The sequence below is a fragment of the Drosophila hydei genome, unplaced genomic scaffold (assembly GCF_003285905.1).
Source record: "Drosophila hydei strain 15085-1641.00,03,60 unplaced genomic scaffold, DhydRS2 tig00008130-arrow-arrow-pilon, whole genome shotgun sequence".
Lineage (NCBI taxonomy): Eukaryota > Metazoa > Arthropoda > Insecta > Diptera > Drosophilidae > Drosophila > Drosophila hydei.
Window position 1 is genome coordinate 219422 of NW_022045839.1, and position 20709 is coordinate 240130.

The 20709-nt window shown below is 32.9% G+C and overlaps 1 protein-coding gene across 19 annotated transcripts in view; it reads right to left on the reverse strand.

The window, feature by feature from the left end:
- Positions 1-238: 238 nt before the first annotated feature.
- Positions 239-20709, reverse strand: part of LOC111600095 (MAP/microtubule affinity-regulating kinase 3) — a 34420-nt gene continuing 13949 nt past the window's right edge. For 4 of the 19 annotated variants that reach the window (XM_023316052.2, XM_023316049.2, XM_023316046.2 and 1 more), the window contains exons 3-16: positions 15156-15371; positions 14863-15083; positions 14167-14448; positions 13905-14098; positions 12690-12802; positions 12422-12605; positions 12235-12349; positions 11713-11840; positions 11480-11642; positions 10674-10787; positions 5626-5739; positions 1018-1167; positions 829-947; positions 239-770 (exon numbers count right to left, since the gene is read on the reverse strand). In XM_023316052.2, coding sequence (XP_023171820.2) covers positions 712-770; positions 829-947; positions 1018-1167; positions 5626-5739; positions 10674-10787; positions 11480-11642; positions 11713-11840; positions 12235-12349; positions 12422-12605; positions 12690-12802; positions 13905-14098; positions 14167-14448; positions 14863-15083; positions 15156-15371 — 2172 coding nt within the window. In that variant the 3' untranslated portion in view covers positions 239-711. Of the gene's footprint in view, positions 771-828; positions 948-1017; positions 1168-3013; positions 3353-5625; positions 5750-7216; positions 7306-10673; positions 10788-11479; positions 11643-11712; positions 11841-12234; positions 12350-12421; positions 12606-12689; positions 12803-13904; positions 14099-14166; positions 14449-14862; positions 15084-15155; positions 15372-15527; positions 17079-18812; positions 18964-20709 lie in introns of those variants that run through there. The other 15 variants (XM_023316043.2, XM_023316037.2, XM_023316041.2 and 12 more) reach the window with 15 other exon arrangements.

Genomic DNA, 20709 nt, shown 5'->3' on the forward strand with positions numbered 1-20709 from the left:
TATTATTTAGAGAGTAGTGGTGCGTAACATAGCTACTTTTTTCTGTTTGGTGTTTGGTTTATCGTTATCCATAACATTCGCATTTGCATTTTGCTCTGCCATCTCACTTGGGTGCTTTGATGTGCTCTTTTTGTTGTTAGTCTCGCATGGTTTTTTCTCTGTGGAGTTGGAGTTGGCGTTGGAGTTGGAGTTGATTGATGTGAATTTGCGCACAATTAGACTTCTAGTATTCTTGATGTTTCTTTTAAATCGATTTCCTTTGCTGCCGCTGCCGCTATTGCTGCTGCCACCAGCCATTGCCACACACTCACCACCACCCTCGTTGGCCTTGGTTTTGTTGTCTTTATCTTGAGATTCAATATTGTTACTGGGCATTGACTCTAGCTGTGCACGCTGCCCCTCACTCTCATATTCATTATCGACTGAGCGAAACGCATCAAATTTGATTTGTGATTTCATATTCTCCTCCTCCTTTGATCGGAAGGGCAAGTAGACTTGAAAAGCTGACGACAGCATGCCGCCGCCGCCGCCTGACCTCTTCTTTGGGCGATTCCGATTCTTGAATCGATTTGATCTTTGTTGTTGACTAAATGATCGACGCAGCAACGATTTTTCAGCCATTTGATTATTGGCAGTGGAGGTGGTTTTCGTATCGCTGCCATCGGTGGTGCTGGTGGTGGCTGTGCAGCTTTCATTAGTCGTTTTATCAAGTCACAGGCGGAGATCAAAAGCAATGCGAGACGCAATGTTTTTGAAGCCAATGCTAGTACCTGCAAAAAAAAATAAATAAAACCACTTCCTATGAACAATTCAAAGATGAATGCTTACCAGAAATACGCTTAAAGCGAACGCCGTTCAATGAGAGTCGCGGCAACTTGCAAACTTCGATTTCCCATTGCACCAAAGAATCGGTATTGGGATCGCCATGTACACACCAGAGTACAAATCTGTCGAAGAATGCAAAAATATGTATAATTTTATATATTCTATATATATTTGTATTCATGTAAGCCTTACCTTTCGCGCTGCTCATAGTCGCAGTTGTTTTGATCAAGAACTTCCCTTATCTTCTGCATGATTTGATCGGGCATCAGCGGCGATGTCGTCTTCATAGACCATGTGAAACGCAAAACTCTTGGCTTGGCTGCCTCTTCCGTTGTAGATGTACTAAAAGTTAATTGATTAATTCAATAAATCATTTAACCAAAAATGCGCTTAAATTCTAACTTGAACTGATTTCTATCTGATACCTAACTTAAATTTCTATATAGTTTTCTATACTTTTATCGTTAACAATTCTAGTTCTCTAAGAGCACAACAAAACTGGACAAAAACTTAAAGTTTCTAAAAAAATAAATAAAATATTACAATTATTTACACATTCTTAAAGCTTAGTTCTAATCCATTTTATAGAGATATAGCTATCAGTACCATTTAAAATCTTTAGCTGTCATGGAGTTTCAGCCAGATGAACTATGCTGAAGCGACTAGACTCTTGATTTATACACATTATGGCTACGCCTTCTGCTCTCCCATAACATGAAGTCATATATACATAAACATTTAACATATTTGATAAACAATATTAGAAGAAAGTAAGCGAAGCAGCTACCTATTCTATAACTGAGTCTCAGCATAAAAATATTTTTCTCTCCTCTATATCCTCTATAGTATCTACAGACCAAATTGAAAAACTTTATGAATAGAATTTCTTGTTTCGAAGTCAATTAGAAATTATTTAAGAAATATTTAAAAGCTTCATTTTCATGGCATTATCAAACACAAAATTTAAAAATATTTATTTCAAAAAACATGAAAATATACCTGTTTGATAAATATTTTTTGGGATGATATTAAGATGATGATGTTGATGGGGGTGGGGGAATGAAGAAATAAAAATGTCAAATTGCTTTGAAGTTTAAATATTTTTTGCTTTCATTAACAAATTTAATCCACATAATTTATTGCTAATTAATTAAATGTATTTATTTGTTTAATCATATATTATATTATTGTTAGTGTTGTGTTTTTGTTTTCTTCTTTGAAACTTAATATAGATTAACTAGCTCAGCGCACTGAAGGTGCCCGAAGGTAACACGATTTACAGTTAATAATCAGCTGTACAAATGAAATGCTCTCACATGCACATACATATATTAATACATTTGCTTTTCAGTTTACTTTTATAAATTTATATTTATGTATACGTTAACTAATTTAATCATTGTTCTTAAGTGACTAAAAGACGCTTTCTTTGATGCGCTTAGACTTCCAACTGCAGCTTCAGCTTCGGCTTCAGCTTCAGCTTCAACTTCATAATAATCAGTTTTTGTTTATGTTTATTTTTTATATCAAACTTTATTTCGTTTTATCGATCGGTGATTGTATATGATGATACTCGGAAACAGTTTATAAATACATATACCTTCGTACATACATACATACATGGATAGACTACATATACAAAATGTTCTTGAAATCAATTTCAATTTATAATTTATTTTTTTTAATAACTCGCAGCTGCTTTGGGTGTGCATAGTATATATATATGTATATATATAATATTCATTTGATTTAAATTATATATATATATATATATATATATACATAAACACATATATCTCTATATATATCTACAATTAAAATATTGCGTTTCGCATTTAATATTAATAATATTTTTTCTTTTCTTTTCTTTTCTTTTCTTTCTTTTTAAAGTTAGCAAAAAAAGAAGAAGAAGCAGCAGCAGCAGAACATATGTGGCAACAGTTCTATTATTATAATTTCATGATTGATTTGAAATTTGTTTTTTATTTTTATTTTTATATCAAATCAAATCAAATTAAAATTAAATTTAATTTACAAACAAAGAAGAAAAAAAAGTTTTCCGTTTGTTTTTCTTTCTTTTTTCTGTTGTTGTTTTGTTTACTTTAAATATATATATATATATGTATCTTTTAATTAATATAAATGTGTAAGTATAATTAGTTAATAAATTGTATTAAAACATAGACGCTTTGTTTTTGTTTTTGTGAATTTCTATTAACGGTAAACGGTAACGATAACGGTAACGGAACTCAACGTTGTCGATGTTCTTTTGGAGGAGGGGCTTATCGAATCGGAAGGAATCAAAACCGCTCTGATCTCTGATCTCTGATTTGTATTAATCATAACTTTATCTCTCTGTATCTCTCTCTCTCTGTCTCTCTCTCTGTTATCTGTCTCTCTCTCTGTTATCTCTCCGTCACGAGCGTTTACTTTAGGGGAATCGTTTGTTTCTGTTTGTTTTCAGTTTTAGAACTATTAACAAGAAGTAGTTAATGCTTGTTTTTTGTTTGTTAATTACTGGTTTGGCCTAAAATTAAAGAAAAAATTTTAAACAAATTATTCACGGCTGGAAAAAATATTAATAATGGGTGAAAAAAAAAGAAGAAAAAGAAGAAGAAGAAAACAAATACGAGAAATGAAATATAAAAAAAGAAAAACGGAAAAAATGTTTAAAACCAAAAAAAAAAGAATATAGAAAATAAAACATTTTTTTATTTGTTTATTCATTTGTTTTCTTTTGTTTGTTTTTTTCTCTTCATTGATATATTTGGAAAAAGAAAAGTAAACGCAATTTTTTTTTCAATTTATATAATCAAAATTTTGTAAAAACAAATAATTTAATTTTAAACTTTATTTGAAAATGAAGAAAAATTCAGACGATATACAGTTCTTAAGGCTCCTAAGTAGTGGCATGATAATGTATATACACAAACATGGGTACATAAAAAAAGAGAATAGGAAGAAGAAGTCGATGTGAAGGACATACAGAAGACTTAATACCCTGCTTATGCACATAACAATAAATAGAAAGTAAAAGAGTGACGGAGAGCGCGCGACAGAGCGATTGAATATATCTCAAATCGAACTAAAACAGATCTCGCAGTGCAATGCTTGCCCAATTGGATGCTGTTCATTCCGATCTGTATATACATATATCTATATGTCTATATAGTTACATATGTATGTATGCGAAGTTTTGTATTTGTTTTGTATCCGCGAATTGAGTTTGATGAAAATCAAAACAGTCTAAAAGAATCTCAAATAACCGAAGTTTATTCCTTTTTAGATTTGGTTTTTTATATATATTTATTTACTTATTTATTTGTTTAAATAATCAAATTCATTCTTAACCAATTACCCCTGAGTGTATGTGTGTGGGTGTGTGGGTGTACATAATTCCATATGTATTTCGTGTTTATGATATTAGCATATACTTGCTCATATTTTTATTTCAACATTTTGTTAGTTTCAATGAATTAGAATAAAAAAGAAAACAAATGAAAAAACCAACCAAAAAAATAATAATTAATTTGATTAAAAATAGAAAATAAAAACAATTTGCATGCAACCAAAAATCATTTTTAATTTTTTCAAAAATATTTTTGAATTACTTGAAAGAATTTTGAAAACCAATTTAAAAAAAACATGCAAAACAGTAATAAAAAAATTAATAAAAATAAATATAAAAATGCGAAGCATCTGCCCTCTATATAAAACGTAAACTTATGGAATGAAAGCTTTCTATATACTTTTTAGTTAAATTTTAATTTAAATTTCTAGTTCAATATTATTTTTTAAATATTTTTGTTTCTTTAAAAAAAAACTATCAATATTTTAATGGGAATACATAGATCAAAAATGTTGTAGTAAACAAGAATCCAAAGCTTGCCGAATTGGAATTCGAATCTGAAACCAGAATTTACCCAACACCCGAGTACATCAAAGTTTTCGAGATATTCCAAACTAAACAAACTCAATTCAATTTCAATTTAAAGTAATGTAAGATCAAGTAAACAAATGGATAATATTTTAATGTAATTTGACTGCTTTTCAAAACATTGAAAATTTTCAATTTAATTTAAATATTGAAAAAAAATATATAAAAAATTTAAAAAATTGTTTATAGTATATTTAATTAATAATTAAATTTACCCAATTTTATTTTCACTTTATGATAGGGGAATTCTGTTTTTAATTTCAAATTCCGATTTTAGTAAGAATTCAGCTTCTTGTTTACTATATTATATCTTATTTCGGAAGGATTTCAACAGTTCTATATATCATTATTAATTGTCAATATTAATTCAATAAAATTTATCTAAAGATTTTATTTTGTTTACAATTTGACAAAAACAAAATATATATGAAATAATTTAATTTTTATTTTATTTTTATATATATTTCGTTAGTGAATTTTGTAACTAGTTAGAAAGACTTCAAGAGAATTTTCGTCTTAACTTCTAGGGTCTGCCCTAAATTTTTGAATTTATTATTTGAAAAAAAAAAAAAGAAAAAAAAACAATAGAACGGATTTGGTACAAAACATAAACACATACATATGTACATATATGTGTGTAAATGAAACATGAAACAAAAAAAATATATTTATAAATCCAAAAATAAATTTATAAAACCAAAAACATATCAAAAAATAAAAATTTGTAAATTTGTAAATTTGAAAATTTTTGAAATTTTTTTTAACTGCATTTGCTTTTCTTGTAATTTGTAGAGAAGATATAACAACAAAAAATAAAAAATAAAATCAAATATAATTGATATGATATGCCGGGGCACACTTACCGTTTGCTAAAACGGGAGGAAAGTTTCGAAAAGAAGCTCATGCGACCCGGATGAGGGGAATCACCGGATGCTCCACTCGTACCGGAATATTCCAGCGCCGTGTTGTTTCTTGCCCTGGTTTGACCTACAACAATAAACATGAATCCATTAGCCATAAATTATGGACTAAACAAAACAAATAAACATTGGCTAAGCTTACTAGAAACACACAGAACTACGAAAAGTTTCAGATAGTTAATTCTAGATTGAAAAGAATATATTTATATATATATTCAATACAATTAACACTAGTTAAATATTCTTATAATTGTTTATAATTGTAATAATATCTTAACTTTAAGTGGTTTTTAATAAGACTAAACGACTTTAGACAACTTTTTAGCTACTAATCTCCAAGAGTAATTGGGTTTGATATTTATAAAACTATGTATCTTTAAATAAATAAATTAATTAAACTTTATATATATATATGAAAGTTCATCCATGTATTCATATACATATTAATCTATCTTTTATCTTTACCAATCTGACTTCTTCCCGAAAACGTGGAAGAATGCTCGTTCACGAAATAAAAGAGTATATTCCTTACGTGTCTCTCTAGATGTCCGTTCGTTTGCCTGTCCGTATGATCATAGATTATATTATATTATATATTATATAACCTAATGTGTAACCTTGTCAGATATAGAGTTTTACGAGTAGTAAATTCTAAATTATATATTTCCGCCTATGAACGTAAAGTAATCTTAGTTTTACAACTATGATCAATAATTTTTGCAGTTAATTTAATCTCGACTAATATTTTTCCACAGCCTATTGATCTAAAATTATATAGTCTTAGTCTTAGAGCTAGAAGCTTCAACTTTTGCAGATGGATCGTTGTTAATCTAGAGAGAAGTAGACTTTTTAATAACTCAAATTTTACTTTAAAATTGTGAACGAGTATTACGCACTCGGTGACGGCCGATTGCAATAGTCTTACATAATAATATTTAAATAAAGATTTATTTAAAACCTTATATATTCATAAACGATATATTTATCGATTATTTGCAGTAGACTAAAACTATAGATACTTGCTTGCTTTAAGCACCTACGTGCAATTATCATAATGTTTATGTTTAATATATAACAATGCATCTTTCGATTTAGACAATCGTGCATGATCAAAACGAACATTAAATTAGGGTAAAGCAATCCACTAAAAGATGAGAAGCGATGTTGGGCGGATGCATAAGACAACAACAACAAAGCACAAAATAGCATACAGTAATAATAATAATTGTAGTAATAATAATAATAATATTAATATTTATATAACAATAATGAAGCATTCGTATAATTAAGTCTTAAATTTACAATTTTTATTTATTTTACGTGCTAATGCAATTTACATTTATTTTTTTTTATGATTTAATGAGAAGAGAAAAAAATTATAAAAAAAAAATTTAACAAAATTTGATAGTTCGATAATTCGATATTATTATTTAATTTAATCTAGGTAAAATGTTTGTTTTTTAGTAAAGTTGTGAGTAAAATTAAGTTAAGTTTTACTAAAACTAATAAAAATAATTAAAACAGAAAAACTCACCAGAGTGAAAGGTTGAACGTGATGGAACATTCCTTGGAAAGTGTCTGCTTGATTTAACAGCCGATGCCATTCTAAGTCGATCGAACAGACTATATATATATATATATATATATAATATATATATATGTACAAGTACAACACATGTATGCACACACATACGTATGAATGGATATCGATCGAATCATTCAGTCAGTTCGTAGTTATATATAGTCCAATGAATTGCATATATCAGAAAACGAATGTATTTTTTTTTTTATATATATATATCAGTTTATAGTTTTATCATTTGATATTTTGTGCAATGTGTGTAAACATTTTGACCGTTAATATAGACAGGCAAATTCAAATTCGTTTTTGGCATGTGTGAGTGTGTGTGTGTGTGAGTGAAGTGGAAGACGGTTCATGTGTGTGTGTGTGTGTGTGGTTGTCATCATCAAATCAATTTCGATTTATGCATGTGAATTCGATTGTAATTTCAATTTCGATTATTTTCCAATCCATAGTGATGGGCATGTATCAATAGTGTGTTTCATCGTTGTTTTCGTTGTTTTCGTTATCGATTGTAATTTGAATTTGTATTTTCAATTTGGCGCAATGACAAAATATGTGTACAGACGAGAATCAAGCGCGAATCAAGCAGATTATATATATATTTTGATTAATGTGATGGTTTGGCAACGGTTTTTGGTAACGTTTTTTATGATTGTTTATATTTTGGGTTTATTTTTGTAATCATGTTGGTAGACACACAAACAAAATGAAAAGAAAAAGATTTAAAAAATCAATCATGTAAACTTTTTTCGAAAGAAAAAACGAGCTCTTAAAATTACGTTCTTAAAAATAGAAATTAAGTATAGAAATCGACTATATAATAGAGTTTGTTAAAGCAAGTATTTGAATTAATGATGGAAACTGATGGCAAAAAGAGTTCAAACAAAGTAATTTTTTGAGTGGATATATCTTGTAAAGTCTGAAAACAGTCCTTAAATGGATGATATATATGAGATGTACTCGCAAAAAACGTTCAGTTTTCAAAGTTGACATAATGGATGGAACTAAGCGTTAAGCAATAAGCAAAGTACATATGTGGACACGTCTAATTGAAGACCATATACCATTATTTCGATTTTATTATAATTAATTAAACCTAACTTTGATTAAAATTCATACATAGCAGCTATAGTAGAGCTGGGCCTATTAAACATATAAATTATTGTTAGTTTGTCTTCTGTATTACTTAGTATTTAAGTATGTGTGTTTCAAGAGATCCACTAAAAAATGTAGTAAAAATATAAAACAGATTAGATAGGCAGTTAGATAGATACACAAAGATGTCGAAAGAGAAATAGACACAATCGAATTATATAATCGAATTTACAACATCAACTTATGGGTATATATATATATATAAAATAATTTTCGATCTACCAATGAGAACAAGTTGTCGGAAGTGAAGTTACTTGGGAACTGGAGCCTCAGTCATGCACAATGAAGAATTTACGTGATCTATATCTATGTCTATGTGATGAGCAAATCTCGTTAGGAACTACCTACATTATTGTCATCATCAACTGTTATGCAGACACAAAGTACATTCATATTAAGTTTGTTTCAGCGCATTAACAGACATAATCTCATTTAGGTTTAATAATAACAAAAACAAATAGAAGAGAATATATATTATCTGGACTTAATACCGCGCATGCCACAATATGTGTAAAGCAATTTAAAAAGGAATTACTCTAAATTATTTAGTATACTTATATGTTTTTCTCGCTTAAAATATATTTGTTTTGCAAATTTCACTCACCAAAGTTTGTTCGTTTCGTTTCGTTTCGGTTCGGATCGGATCGGATCGGTTCGGGGGTTACGAATCCAAAATTAATTTTTATGTTTTATTTGAATCGATAATTCGAATTCAAAATCACATTTTTTAACGGGATTTTAATTTGCATATTTTTTTTGTTTGTAAAAAATGTGAGAGATAAAAGTTTTTACGAACACCGATTATACGAAGGAGATTGTTGTAGAGTTTGGTTCGATTGATCGCCACAAAGATTGGATGTATGTAGTAGTAGTAGTGTGGTAGTTATCAAAATTAGACAATTGGTTTATAAACAGTTATTGTTCAAAATTGTATAAAACATGAAAAGATAAGAAATTTACATTATTTAATGGATCAAATTTGTTAGAGTGTTATAATAAAAATAAACAAAATAGTATTAAACCAAACACATTTCTACATTGTTTTCTCTTTTCAAAACTCAATCGGATTAGTAAAAGAAAGTAAGAAATCTGCAGCTAAACGAATATATGACAACAAACTGTAAACAAACGAAAGCAGACTATACGTAGGCCATAAAAATAGTAAAATATTCATATTTGTGAAACAATAATTGGAAATTCTATTGATTACTAGATCTGTAAAGCAGTTCTATATATAAAACTAAACTGAATTGAAATTGAAATATTGCTATCAAACATCTGTTGAATAACAAAATTACTCTGTTTCTCAAATAATCAAAAAGTTAGACTTATATATATTTAACTGTACTATCTGAATAAACTTTTATATGGTAATGACAATAACTTTGTTTAGTTTTGGTCTGTGTCAAAGAATATAAAGAATATAGAACTTGTTTTCATATAGACTTTGGGCCTATAATACGTATATCTATTTGATTTATAGACCTAGCTTTCATATAGTAGCTAAAATTACGATAGGGTAAACAGAATTAAGCCTGATAAATTAGCTGACTTTGCTTTCAAATGTCAAAAGATTTGTACTTTCTGGGCCTTCTTGTCTTAAGTGTCTGAGCTATATAAATCTGCTCAAAATATGCTAAATAAATATATATGAAAAATCTTATCCCCTTGCATTTTGAAACCTATTCGAGTGTATGATTCGACACGTGTATAAGTGTATTTAAATAAAAGACTACACACACTCAGATGAATGCATTTGCAGGCAAACATGCAAAAACTCAGCTGCTCAGCTGCACGACAAACGTCAAAACTAATTAATGAAATGCTAAACATCTGCAACATTGTGAGTTTTTGGACGAGCACAGAAAACAAAAGAAAATAAATAAATGTTCTACAACAAGGTTGAAAAACAGTTCGACTGTCGGACAGAGGTTTTGGTCACACACGTAAAATCCCAATTGTCTGACTGACTGACTGGCCTAATTACACCTGCTTCAATTTATATCAATATCAAGGACCAAATTCAAAATTGAATTAATATTGTTCTGCTCTAAAACAAATGTAAAACGTTTGCAAAACTTTCACTCAAATCATAAAAGATTTAAACAAAAAGCGGCCAATTTGATTTTTAAAGGAGCATAAAAAAAACGTTTTGTAATATTAACAATAATTAAAAATTGTTTTTTTTTTTTTAAATTGGATTAAATTTAGTTTTAATGTTTTTTTGCTAATGTATGACGCAAGTGTATACCTCGATCCAAGTGGGTCAATTGATACTGATATGCATCCATCAGTGGATGGCCTAGGGCTTGAAATAGAGGCGCTTTTTGTGTGACCCTTTCCAGCGGTAGCTGCAGATCCACTGCTGGTTACGTTTATACATATATGTTTAGTCGAAAAATTGGCAAAAATTGTAAATATGTTGTAGTCATTGTCATTCGAGTTGCAATGGATTGAGCTTCTTTTGTTTAGATTTTGTTTTTGATTTTGTTTTCTGTTTTAAAACTAAACATATACATTTTGAAAAACATAACCCACACCTCGTTATACGAAAATATATAGTTATATATGAACAAAAGGTATTGATAATAATTGATTTTTGGTTTTGCAACTTAGAAATAATAGAAAAACTCAATTGTGCGCTGAAATATATATATATAGATGTATATAGTAATATATACTGATAATCTAGATATGTACATATGCTCTATACACAACATAACATTATCTGTTTATATACTTGTTAAACTAACCATAAATATGTGCAAACTGAGAAGAAATCGATATATATATACTGATGATAATATAAAACTAGCGAGCGAGAGGCACTAACTGTCTGTCTGGCTGTCCAACTAAAAAAATCATTTTCAAATTGAAAAACGTTCTGCGAGTCGACCAACGAATGTCAGTTAAAATAACAATAACAATAACGATAACGATAACAAATAACTAATGCATATTACGGAAAATTAGGCAAAATATAATCGAAAATCATTATGGGTGTGCCAACAGGAGGGATAACGATAATACACCGTTACGTTTACCACATTCACGTACTTTGTCTCTGCAGGAATAACATTGGTTTTCTCCGTCGATGAAGTCTTTTCATAGAGTGTGGTCGAACGTCGTGGTATAATGCCACTCGTACCGCCAACTGTGCGATTTCCATTAGTGGGATCGTATTTCGCAGTTGTCCGCGGCTTAGCTGGACTGTTCAGCGCTGTAACCAAAGATTAAACCGATTAAAAGTGTGACATTTGATAGAGAAGTTAACAGCGTATTGCAGTTACATGTATCTGTTGTGGTTAGCATCTTCTGCGTGGCAGACGCTGGTCTCTGATTCTGTGCGGCCAGCCGTGCCGTATTCTCTTTAATTGTTGCTGAGTCTATGGTATTTTGACGCTTGAAATTGCTGCCACTGTAAATAGAAATGATAAATTATTCAGTAAATATAAAATGTTATATAAGGCAAGTCGACGACTTTGTGATAATTTACATTCGCACTTTATCTATATTAATATGTACCTGATAGCCTGAGACTAAGAATTTGTATCAGTATACATCTAGGTATATTTAGTCTTGTCTAGCAAGAGAAATGACACCTCAGCAGACAAATGATATGACAAGAGAAACTTATATATGTATATTAAAATAGATGCTATTGCTATATTTATCTCTACCTAAGGAGAAAGAGTACTCTAGTTGGCAGTGCCTGACTTGGAAATACCCTGACCCATTTTATTGGGCAGTTGCTTCAAACATTCTAGTTTCTAACTATTCACACATGTTGAAAGAACTTAGGCTAGACTTACACTGATGCACGATCGGCGGCTGATCCAACAGCATTATAATTATTGCTTGGGTTGACAGGCGCCACGCCTATTGCAGCAGCCGTAACGGTTGTTGTGGCATTTGCGGGTCCAACACCTGGTTTGTGGGAAATTATACAAACATGTTATTGTCATTGTCACTAAATTGCAGCCCCGTTATGGGACTTACGTAACGTTTCCGCACCGGACGAAGCTCGACGACTTGGCTTGGTACTCGACGCCGATATACTTCTGTGTACGCCACGATGTGTGGGACTTTGCACGATCGCATTGCCAGCATTAGCCCCAGCCTCAGTGCCAGAGATGTTGCGCAGTGAGAGCGATGATCCGGATCGTGACCCGTCACTTTCAGGCTAAGCGAAGGGCAGAGCAGGAAAGCAAACGAAATATATAGTTCCAGGGTATTCAAAACAAAAAAGAAACCGCATCACACTTACATCAGTGCTCTTGCGACCCAGTAACAAATACGTGGCGAACACGTCATCATAACGCACCTGAGCCAGCGACGCTTCGATTTCTTGTCGATTGTAGCCCATTGCGACTAGAGCTTCTATACATTTGTCAAAAGAAAATTTGACAAGGCATTTAATATAATTATATTCTTTGGGTATTCATATATGTATAAATGATTTAGTTTGGTAGTTACAAATGTCGATAGGTATACATTACATGCAAATTCATTACATTTACATAATATTTTAGCTTGAACAGTTCTCGCAAATTGTTCGAGTACTGCCAGAATTGTGTGCTCTATATAAGCCTTTAGTTTCAGAAGAGTTACAGATTAATTTTCTTTTTTTTTAGTTTGTTTAATCATATTTTAACAAAAGTTTACAACATTGCCATGCATTTATTGAAATAACAACAAAATATATATTTTTTTTTTATCATCATACATAGGTACATATTAAGATTATTATCGTATCGAATTTAAGGACGCAAACCGGAGATATGTGTTGAAAAGTTTCGAATAAATGAAACCCTGATGAAGCATTTAGAAATAGTTATAATATATATATATATATAATATGAAAGTTTATATATATATATATATATATATCAGGTATGATTTATTTCTTCTCCCGGCAGATCTTGATAATTTGAAGCAAAGAAATAAAATAAAGAAGTTGTAAGAGATAGAGAAACAAAGAGTATTTATTTATTTAATGATGATTGCCATTCCAAAATAACGTTTCTCCACAAGGGATTGCATACATTTTGGTGTGGCACTTTCCATTCGCCGATTAAAAAGATCATCATTAACATCAAGTCAAATGCACTGCGTCGGATCGATGCTGATGCTGATGCCGATGCTTTGTCTTTAACTCCGGTTTGTACCCCCGCAGCTGTATGAGAATTTTTAAGCAAATATGTACGTATTTATGTATGTAGCAAACTAACAACAAAATACAATAATAATCGAAATTATAAAGTATACAAACGGGGCATATTGTTTTTCATATGTGTATATATGTTGAGTATACAAAACAAAATTAAAAATATTCAAATTGAAATACTGTTTTACATCACAATAGAATACGATATATATATATAGATATATCAATTGCAAGAAAATACAAAAATAATCAACAGGCAAAACTTTTGACACACAATTCGTTAATAATATTAGTAATGAATTTCGTATACAGTACCCGTCTTACCTATCCGCTTGGGATCGGCTAAATCTTGTTTTGGCTCTATATAGGGCTTGAGCTCATCATCCTCAAACCCCATATTCATCCACTTATCGCCCATGATTGTTTCAAGACTAGCACGTTTAGCAGGATTTAGTACTAGAAACTTGCGCAGCAAATTTTCGCAATCAGTTGACATATAGAATGGAATTCTATATAATATAGAAAAAGACATTATTACATCTATAGTTTTATCTATATAGGTATATACGCATCTTACCTATATTTGCCTCTGAGTACGCGTTCGCGTAGCTCCCTCAAAGTGGAACCGTCGAAAGGCAGGGATCCGCTCACTAACGTATACAGTATAACGCCCAATGACCACACGTCCACTTCCGGTCCATCATACTTCTTACCCTGGAAGAGCTCGGGCGCTGCATAGGGTGGGCTGCCGCAAAATGTGTCTAACTTTGAACCTGGCGTAAACTCGTTCGAAAATCCAAAATCAGCTATTTTTATATTCAGCTCGCTGTCTAATAATAAGTTCTCAGCTTTTAAGTCCCTGTTAGGAAAAGTAAACAAATCACACAAATATTAAAGTCGATAAAGTTATAGATAAGATATAGATAGATATGTTTGACAAAATTGAATTATTCTCTGTGTTTGTTCAGTCAAAAATGACTCACAAATATTATTAAAAGAATTCTTTGCCTAGATTTCGAATCGGAAATTGTATGTTAAACTGCCATAAAATACAGACGTCTATACGTTTGATAAGCTCCATTAGAAATGAATGCGAATTCGCTGATGACACTTGTCTGATACGACATATATGAAAAGTTTAAGGTCCAAATTGCAAGTAAATGACAAATTGCATTTAGAACTTTGTTCAAATTTCCGATTCTGATTTCTGTTTCTTGATCCGTAAAGCCTGCTGTAGGAAGACCCTGTGAACCGAGTTATATAGAATGCCTACCTGTGTATTATTCTCTTCTGATGACAGTATTGCACAGCCGATACAATTTGACGAAACTTAACACGCGCTTCCTTCTCTTTCATACGCCCATGTAGTACCAAATAGTCAAAAACCTCACCACCTGAGGCATACTCCATGATGAGATACAACGTCTTTTCCGTTTCGATTACTTGAAAAAGTTTAACAATGTTGGGGTGATCAAGCATTTTCATTATCCTAACCTATATATAATATAAGAAATGGAATATTTCAGTATATGATTAGAATTATCTATTTATATGTGAATAGCTAACCTCTCTAAAAAGTTTCTGAAGTGACCCAGGATTTAGTTGGGTTTTGTCAATTATTTTTATTGCTACTTCCTTTCCAGTAGGCAGATGCTTTGCTAGCTTGACTTTGGCAAAGTTTCCCTTTCCGATCGTCTTGATGAGCTTATATTTTCCGATATGCTCCTCAGTGGCACGCCATCGCATCGGAGCACTGCTTCGCATCTGCAGATTCGGGGAACCCTGCAAAAAGAGACAAATTCAAACACTAATTAGTTTACCGTCAATTTTAATTGAATCTTGCTAAATAGTTATGAGATATCTCCCCGCCCCTGAGGTATTATTAAAAGTAGTTCTATGTTTAAAAATGTATTTGAACTGCGCTTTAGATTGGTTTACCTGAGCAACACTGTTGCCATATACATTGGTACGTGTGACAGCTGCATTGGTAGCTGGAGTGCGATGGTGTCCGGACCCGGAGCTGGTGGATCGCGGCTCGACGGGCAGAGGACCAGTATCTGGGCGACTGGAGCTGTATGGTGGTATTGGTGCGACAATGGGACGCTCCGATCGACGTTTTGATGCCGCAGATGCCGACGCATGACTGCTCGATGTCGCATTGGTGCCACTCGATGCAGCTGCAGCGTTTGCATGACGATGCGTTGATTTCTGTGCCAGCAGCGCCTCAAATTGACGCAAATTCTCCTCGCGTCGCTTACTAGCTGAAATTGTTGTCGCTGTCAACTTTGAGGCAGAGCCTCCGTCCACAACGCTTGTGCTGCTGTTACCTCTGCTCGCCGAGGTTCTAGCAGCTGGCGTTGGAGCTTGACGATCTTGACTGGTTGACGGTCGCCAAGGAGGCTGCTGCAGCTGCTGCTGCTGATGCTTGGCATCGTGATGCTGATGCTCTTTCTGTTTCAGATTAGCACGCATAGCCAGCACCGTGTCCGTGTTTTTCGTATCCGAGGCAGTGCGAGCGAGCTTAGCCTTTAGCGCTCCTGGCCGACCACTAACCGTACCTGAGGAGTTCTTCGAATAGGCACCAATTGAATTGCGTCCGTCGCTGCCGCGTTGAAACTCAGTCATCATTTGCTCGTTGCTATCATCGAGCTGGGATCGACGTCCGCCCAGATATTGAAAGTCATTCTCGGATGACATATCGCTAATACCCGGCCGCAGTAAATTCTCTGTCTCGCCATAGCGCTTGCTCTGCTTGCGTATGACCACATCCATGGATGACTGAGACTGTTCCTGCTGCTGCTGCTGCTGTTCACTGAGCTGTTGCTGTTTGAAACTTTCCTCCACATTGAGTATATGCTTCTCAATTGAACCCAATGCAAAAGCAACGCCCACATCATCTTCGGCAGACATTTGAACACGTGGCGCTACCTTTGGCCGGCTTTGACTCTGGCTCTGTAGGTGAAGCGCTGGTATAGCTGAAACGGCAACGCGTGGCAGTGGCACTGCTATATCACCTGGCCTACGCAATTCGACGACTGCATCATAGTCCACATGCTGCGCATCGCTGAGATCGATTTCCTTAGCAGTCGTTGAACTGTTGGCAAACTGTTGTCTCCTGTGTTGGGGCAAGCTGTCGCTATCACTGCTATTGTTGTTATTCTTATTTTCACTATTGTTGTTGGTATTGTTGCTGCTACTGCTGCTGCTGCTGCTGCTTGTACCCAGCCCTAATTTGGGCGGCGCTGGCGCTAAGCCTTTGCGTGCTGCATAGAGGCGAACGCTTTTACGCGAAGCATCCCCTCGATTTAGGTCCGGCGCAGTTGTCTCCATTTTGGGTGACGCTGTCGGTTCCGGTTGTACACCACGATCCATTTATGTTTTTTTTCTTTTAGAATATCACTTTTCTTTAATTTTTTTTTCTTTTACTTTGCACTGCTTTTAGTTAGACACTTTATTTTTTGTTTTATCATAGAAGCTTAGTCAGACTTTCTGTATTCATTAAAGAAATTTTTTGATAATATTTAATATATATATTATATATATACATACATATAATATATATCAAAATATTCACTCAAAATGTTTTTGTAATCGGCTTAACTTTCATCATATATAATTATATCGATCAATTTGTTTGCAAGTTCACTTAAAAGTTTTTATTTTGGTCGAAAAACGAGTTCAAGTCCGAATCACATTTTATTAAATTGTATTATTTTCTTATTGACAATAACGAAGAGAAAGCACTTTCAATGTAGCGAAACTTTTTCGAGCAGTGAATGTCGATTAAACACCTTAAAAACAACTCAACTACATCTAATCAGTGCACAATCAGTTAACAGATTTCCCTTAAAGCCAGGCACGATTAAATTTAAAATATATAAATTAAAATATATATTGTATACTGCTTTATCATCATTCTCTCAAATTATTCAAATTTTTGTTTTTTTTTTTTTTTTGTATGGTTATATAATTGGGCATTTAGAGAAGTATTAGTATTTGATTTTTCACTTAATTCCTAGTTAAGCGCTTTTTCTTGAGTCAATCTAATACCAATACACTTGCAGCCTGCACATGACACACTGGCAGATGCATTAGTATGCGTAGCCTGTCCAATGTTCATAGGTGTATTTGTGTGTGTTTTGATATTTTTTTGGTCTTGCAAGCTCTTTTTGCTTTCGCCGCAAAAGATTGAATGAACGGCACTTTGTTTGTTGGCGTTGTCTCTTTGCTATTGAACATACTTATATTTAATTCAACAAGTCGCTGTTGCTGCGCATTAAAACTTCGAAGACACATACACATATACACACACACGCTTACACTAACTCAAATGCAATTGCTTATATATGTATATGTAGTTACAAATATAAATGTCCACACATATGGCGAGTGCGAAAGCGAACGTAATATTTACGACAAAAGCCAACTCATAGACAAGAGCTAATCTGAGTTTGGTGACACTGAAAGAAACACACTTCTACGCAGCAGAGTGCGAGAAAAAGCAACGAATTGTGAGAGCGTAAAAGATGGAGAGTGAGAGCATACACATACACTTATGCTCACAGACACCTGTGCAAAAGTAACTGCTATCGCAACCAATGCATATAAGTTCATTTGTACTTGTGTGTATGCATATGTATTTGGTATTTGCTAAAGACTACGTCGGCTTACGCTCACGTTCGCGCTCAGCAAGACGATTGTTGCACAAGTTCAGTAAAGAGGCCCTCTCTCACACTCTGTGTTCTGTGACCGCGTCACGTTTGGTTGCGCTCTCGTCTTGCTCTCTTTATTTATGATTCATTAGGAATTTTCGTTTTATACATACATATGTATGTAAATAGTTTAAATTCAGTAGTTAAGTCTGTTTAAATTTAATAGTTACTGGTGCGAGCGCACTTTTTTGTTCAGTTCTTCTTGCTCGGAGAGCGAAAAGCTTTAACGCGCACACATAGAAACATACACACACACACAGTCACGTCACTCCATCCTCATACACTGGAGCACAAGAACATAGTAAATAAGCCACTCTCAGACAATAAAAAAAATTTTCACTTATGGAAAAGCAAACATTTCGTTGCCTGTTTCATAGATATTTAACATTGTAATGCTCGTTTTATATTTTTATCGGAGATCTTATCAATCGTATGCGGTGTGTAATTGGAGAGAAACACAACTGTATGAATTTATACTATAAGTAGATAAGTATTCATCATATATATATACACTCTGCTTTAGATTTCTTAAATAAGCACAGTTTGTAACTCTGACGTAAACGCCGTCAGCCAGCAGTCAACTACAGTCAACAGGCAGTGACAGCTACAGCGACAGCTCAGCAGCTAACACAGCCAACAGCCACTTTAGCCACAGTAACAGCAGCAACTGGAGTACGAGTACTTCCAGTATCAATACCAGCAACAACATACGCCAAGCAACAGCAGAGTCAGAGACAGAAAAGTCGGCCTCAATACACATATACATACATGCACACACACGCGCGCACACACATATACAAGCAAATATCGCTTGTTGGTGTGGTTCTCTCACTAGTATTAGTGTATTCCGCGCGCACTCACGCAAACACTTATAAAAGAAATACTCAAAATGCACACACATACACACGCTCAGTTACAAATACACACATACACTCACACCCACTAACACACACATATACACACCAGTTTTCAATTCCACCATATCTGTCTATTCTTGACAAAGAGCTCGTTTGGTGCGCTGATTTGTATACCCTGGACCATTCAAAATATGTATAAAAAAGTTGTCCAAGTTGGTAGACGGAGTCATCTCCATCTCCGACCCAATTTTCAGGCACTTTAATAGATACAGACGTTTAAAATTAGAATCTATACAACTTAATATCCGCACAAATCGATAATTATTGATTAGCAGCGTTGCTTTTAAGTATATCATCAGGGTATAACTATTAACGTATCCTCAGATTATTCAAATATAAATAAATGAATAGCAAATAGAAGTTATATTATTACATATTTTTAATAAATGTAAGATGATATAGAGGGGAGTAACACAGTTATTTCTGTAAACGATTATGCATTTTATGACCAGGGCCCTGGGTATCTTATAGTCGACACTTTAGATAAGAACTCTGTTATATGCATGGTTATATACTTATGTAAGTGTGAGGCTGGTGTGGATGCACGTAAGCATGTGTGCGTGTATGAACATACTGATATCACCTGAGCGTAACGCTGAGAAATAACGAAAATTGTTAGCTTACCTGACACAGAAACAGTGTCAGACAAGTTTGTGTGCGAAATTTGGTACTTTAGCAGAATACTCTATAAATATTGAGACTCTAAAAAAGGGAATTAATAAAATAAATATATAAAACTTGAAAGCTAACTGGTATAAAAATATATAGCAATATTTAATCTATATCGAGTTGTTTCAAACGAAATATATTTACTTCTTTAAAAAGCTTGCGAAGAGACAGATGAAGAAAAATATATATAGAGAGAGGGACAGAAATATAGGTACAGGGAGATCGAGAAGATAGAAACAGATAGACATAGATATAGTGAGATAAAGACAGATAGATAGATAGAGATAGATAGATAAAGAGATGGAGCAAGAGATAAAGAACCTTATACATTCTTGATCGGTAAACGAGGTAATTTATATATTTCGGTATAAAATAAAATAGGCTTTTTTGACGAACTGGTTGTGGAACTAATGTACCTCTAGAGAATCGTTATTTACCAGTTGATATAAAAATGTTAAACTTGGGAAAAACGGGAAGGCTAAGGTTGAATAATCGTGTAAAAATACTTATTTATAAGCCAGTTCAATTTTAATAGAATATATGTGAGTCCTCCAAACTGACTAAATGTAAATAATATGTATTGTAATACAATAAAAAAGATAAGCATTTATCTGTTTAATTAGTAGAATACACAGGATAAATCAGAAAATGAAGTCAACGAAATTCTATAAACTGCTTAAACTTATAAAATAAAAAGATTCATTACGCGGAGTGTGTACTCCGATAAGACTTGACTGTCAAATAGAGGTTATTAAAATAAGGCAAATTGTCAACAGTATCATCTCTAGATACATTGTTGATTATCTTTTCGAATCTTATCTT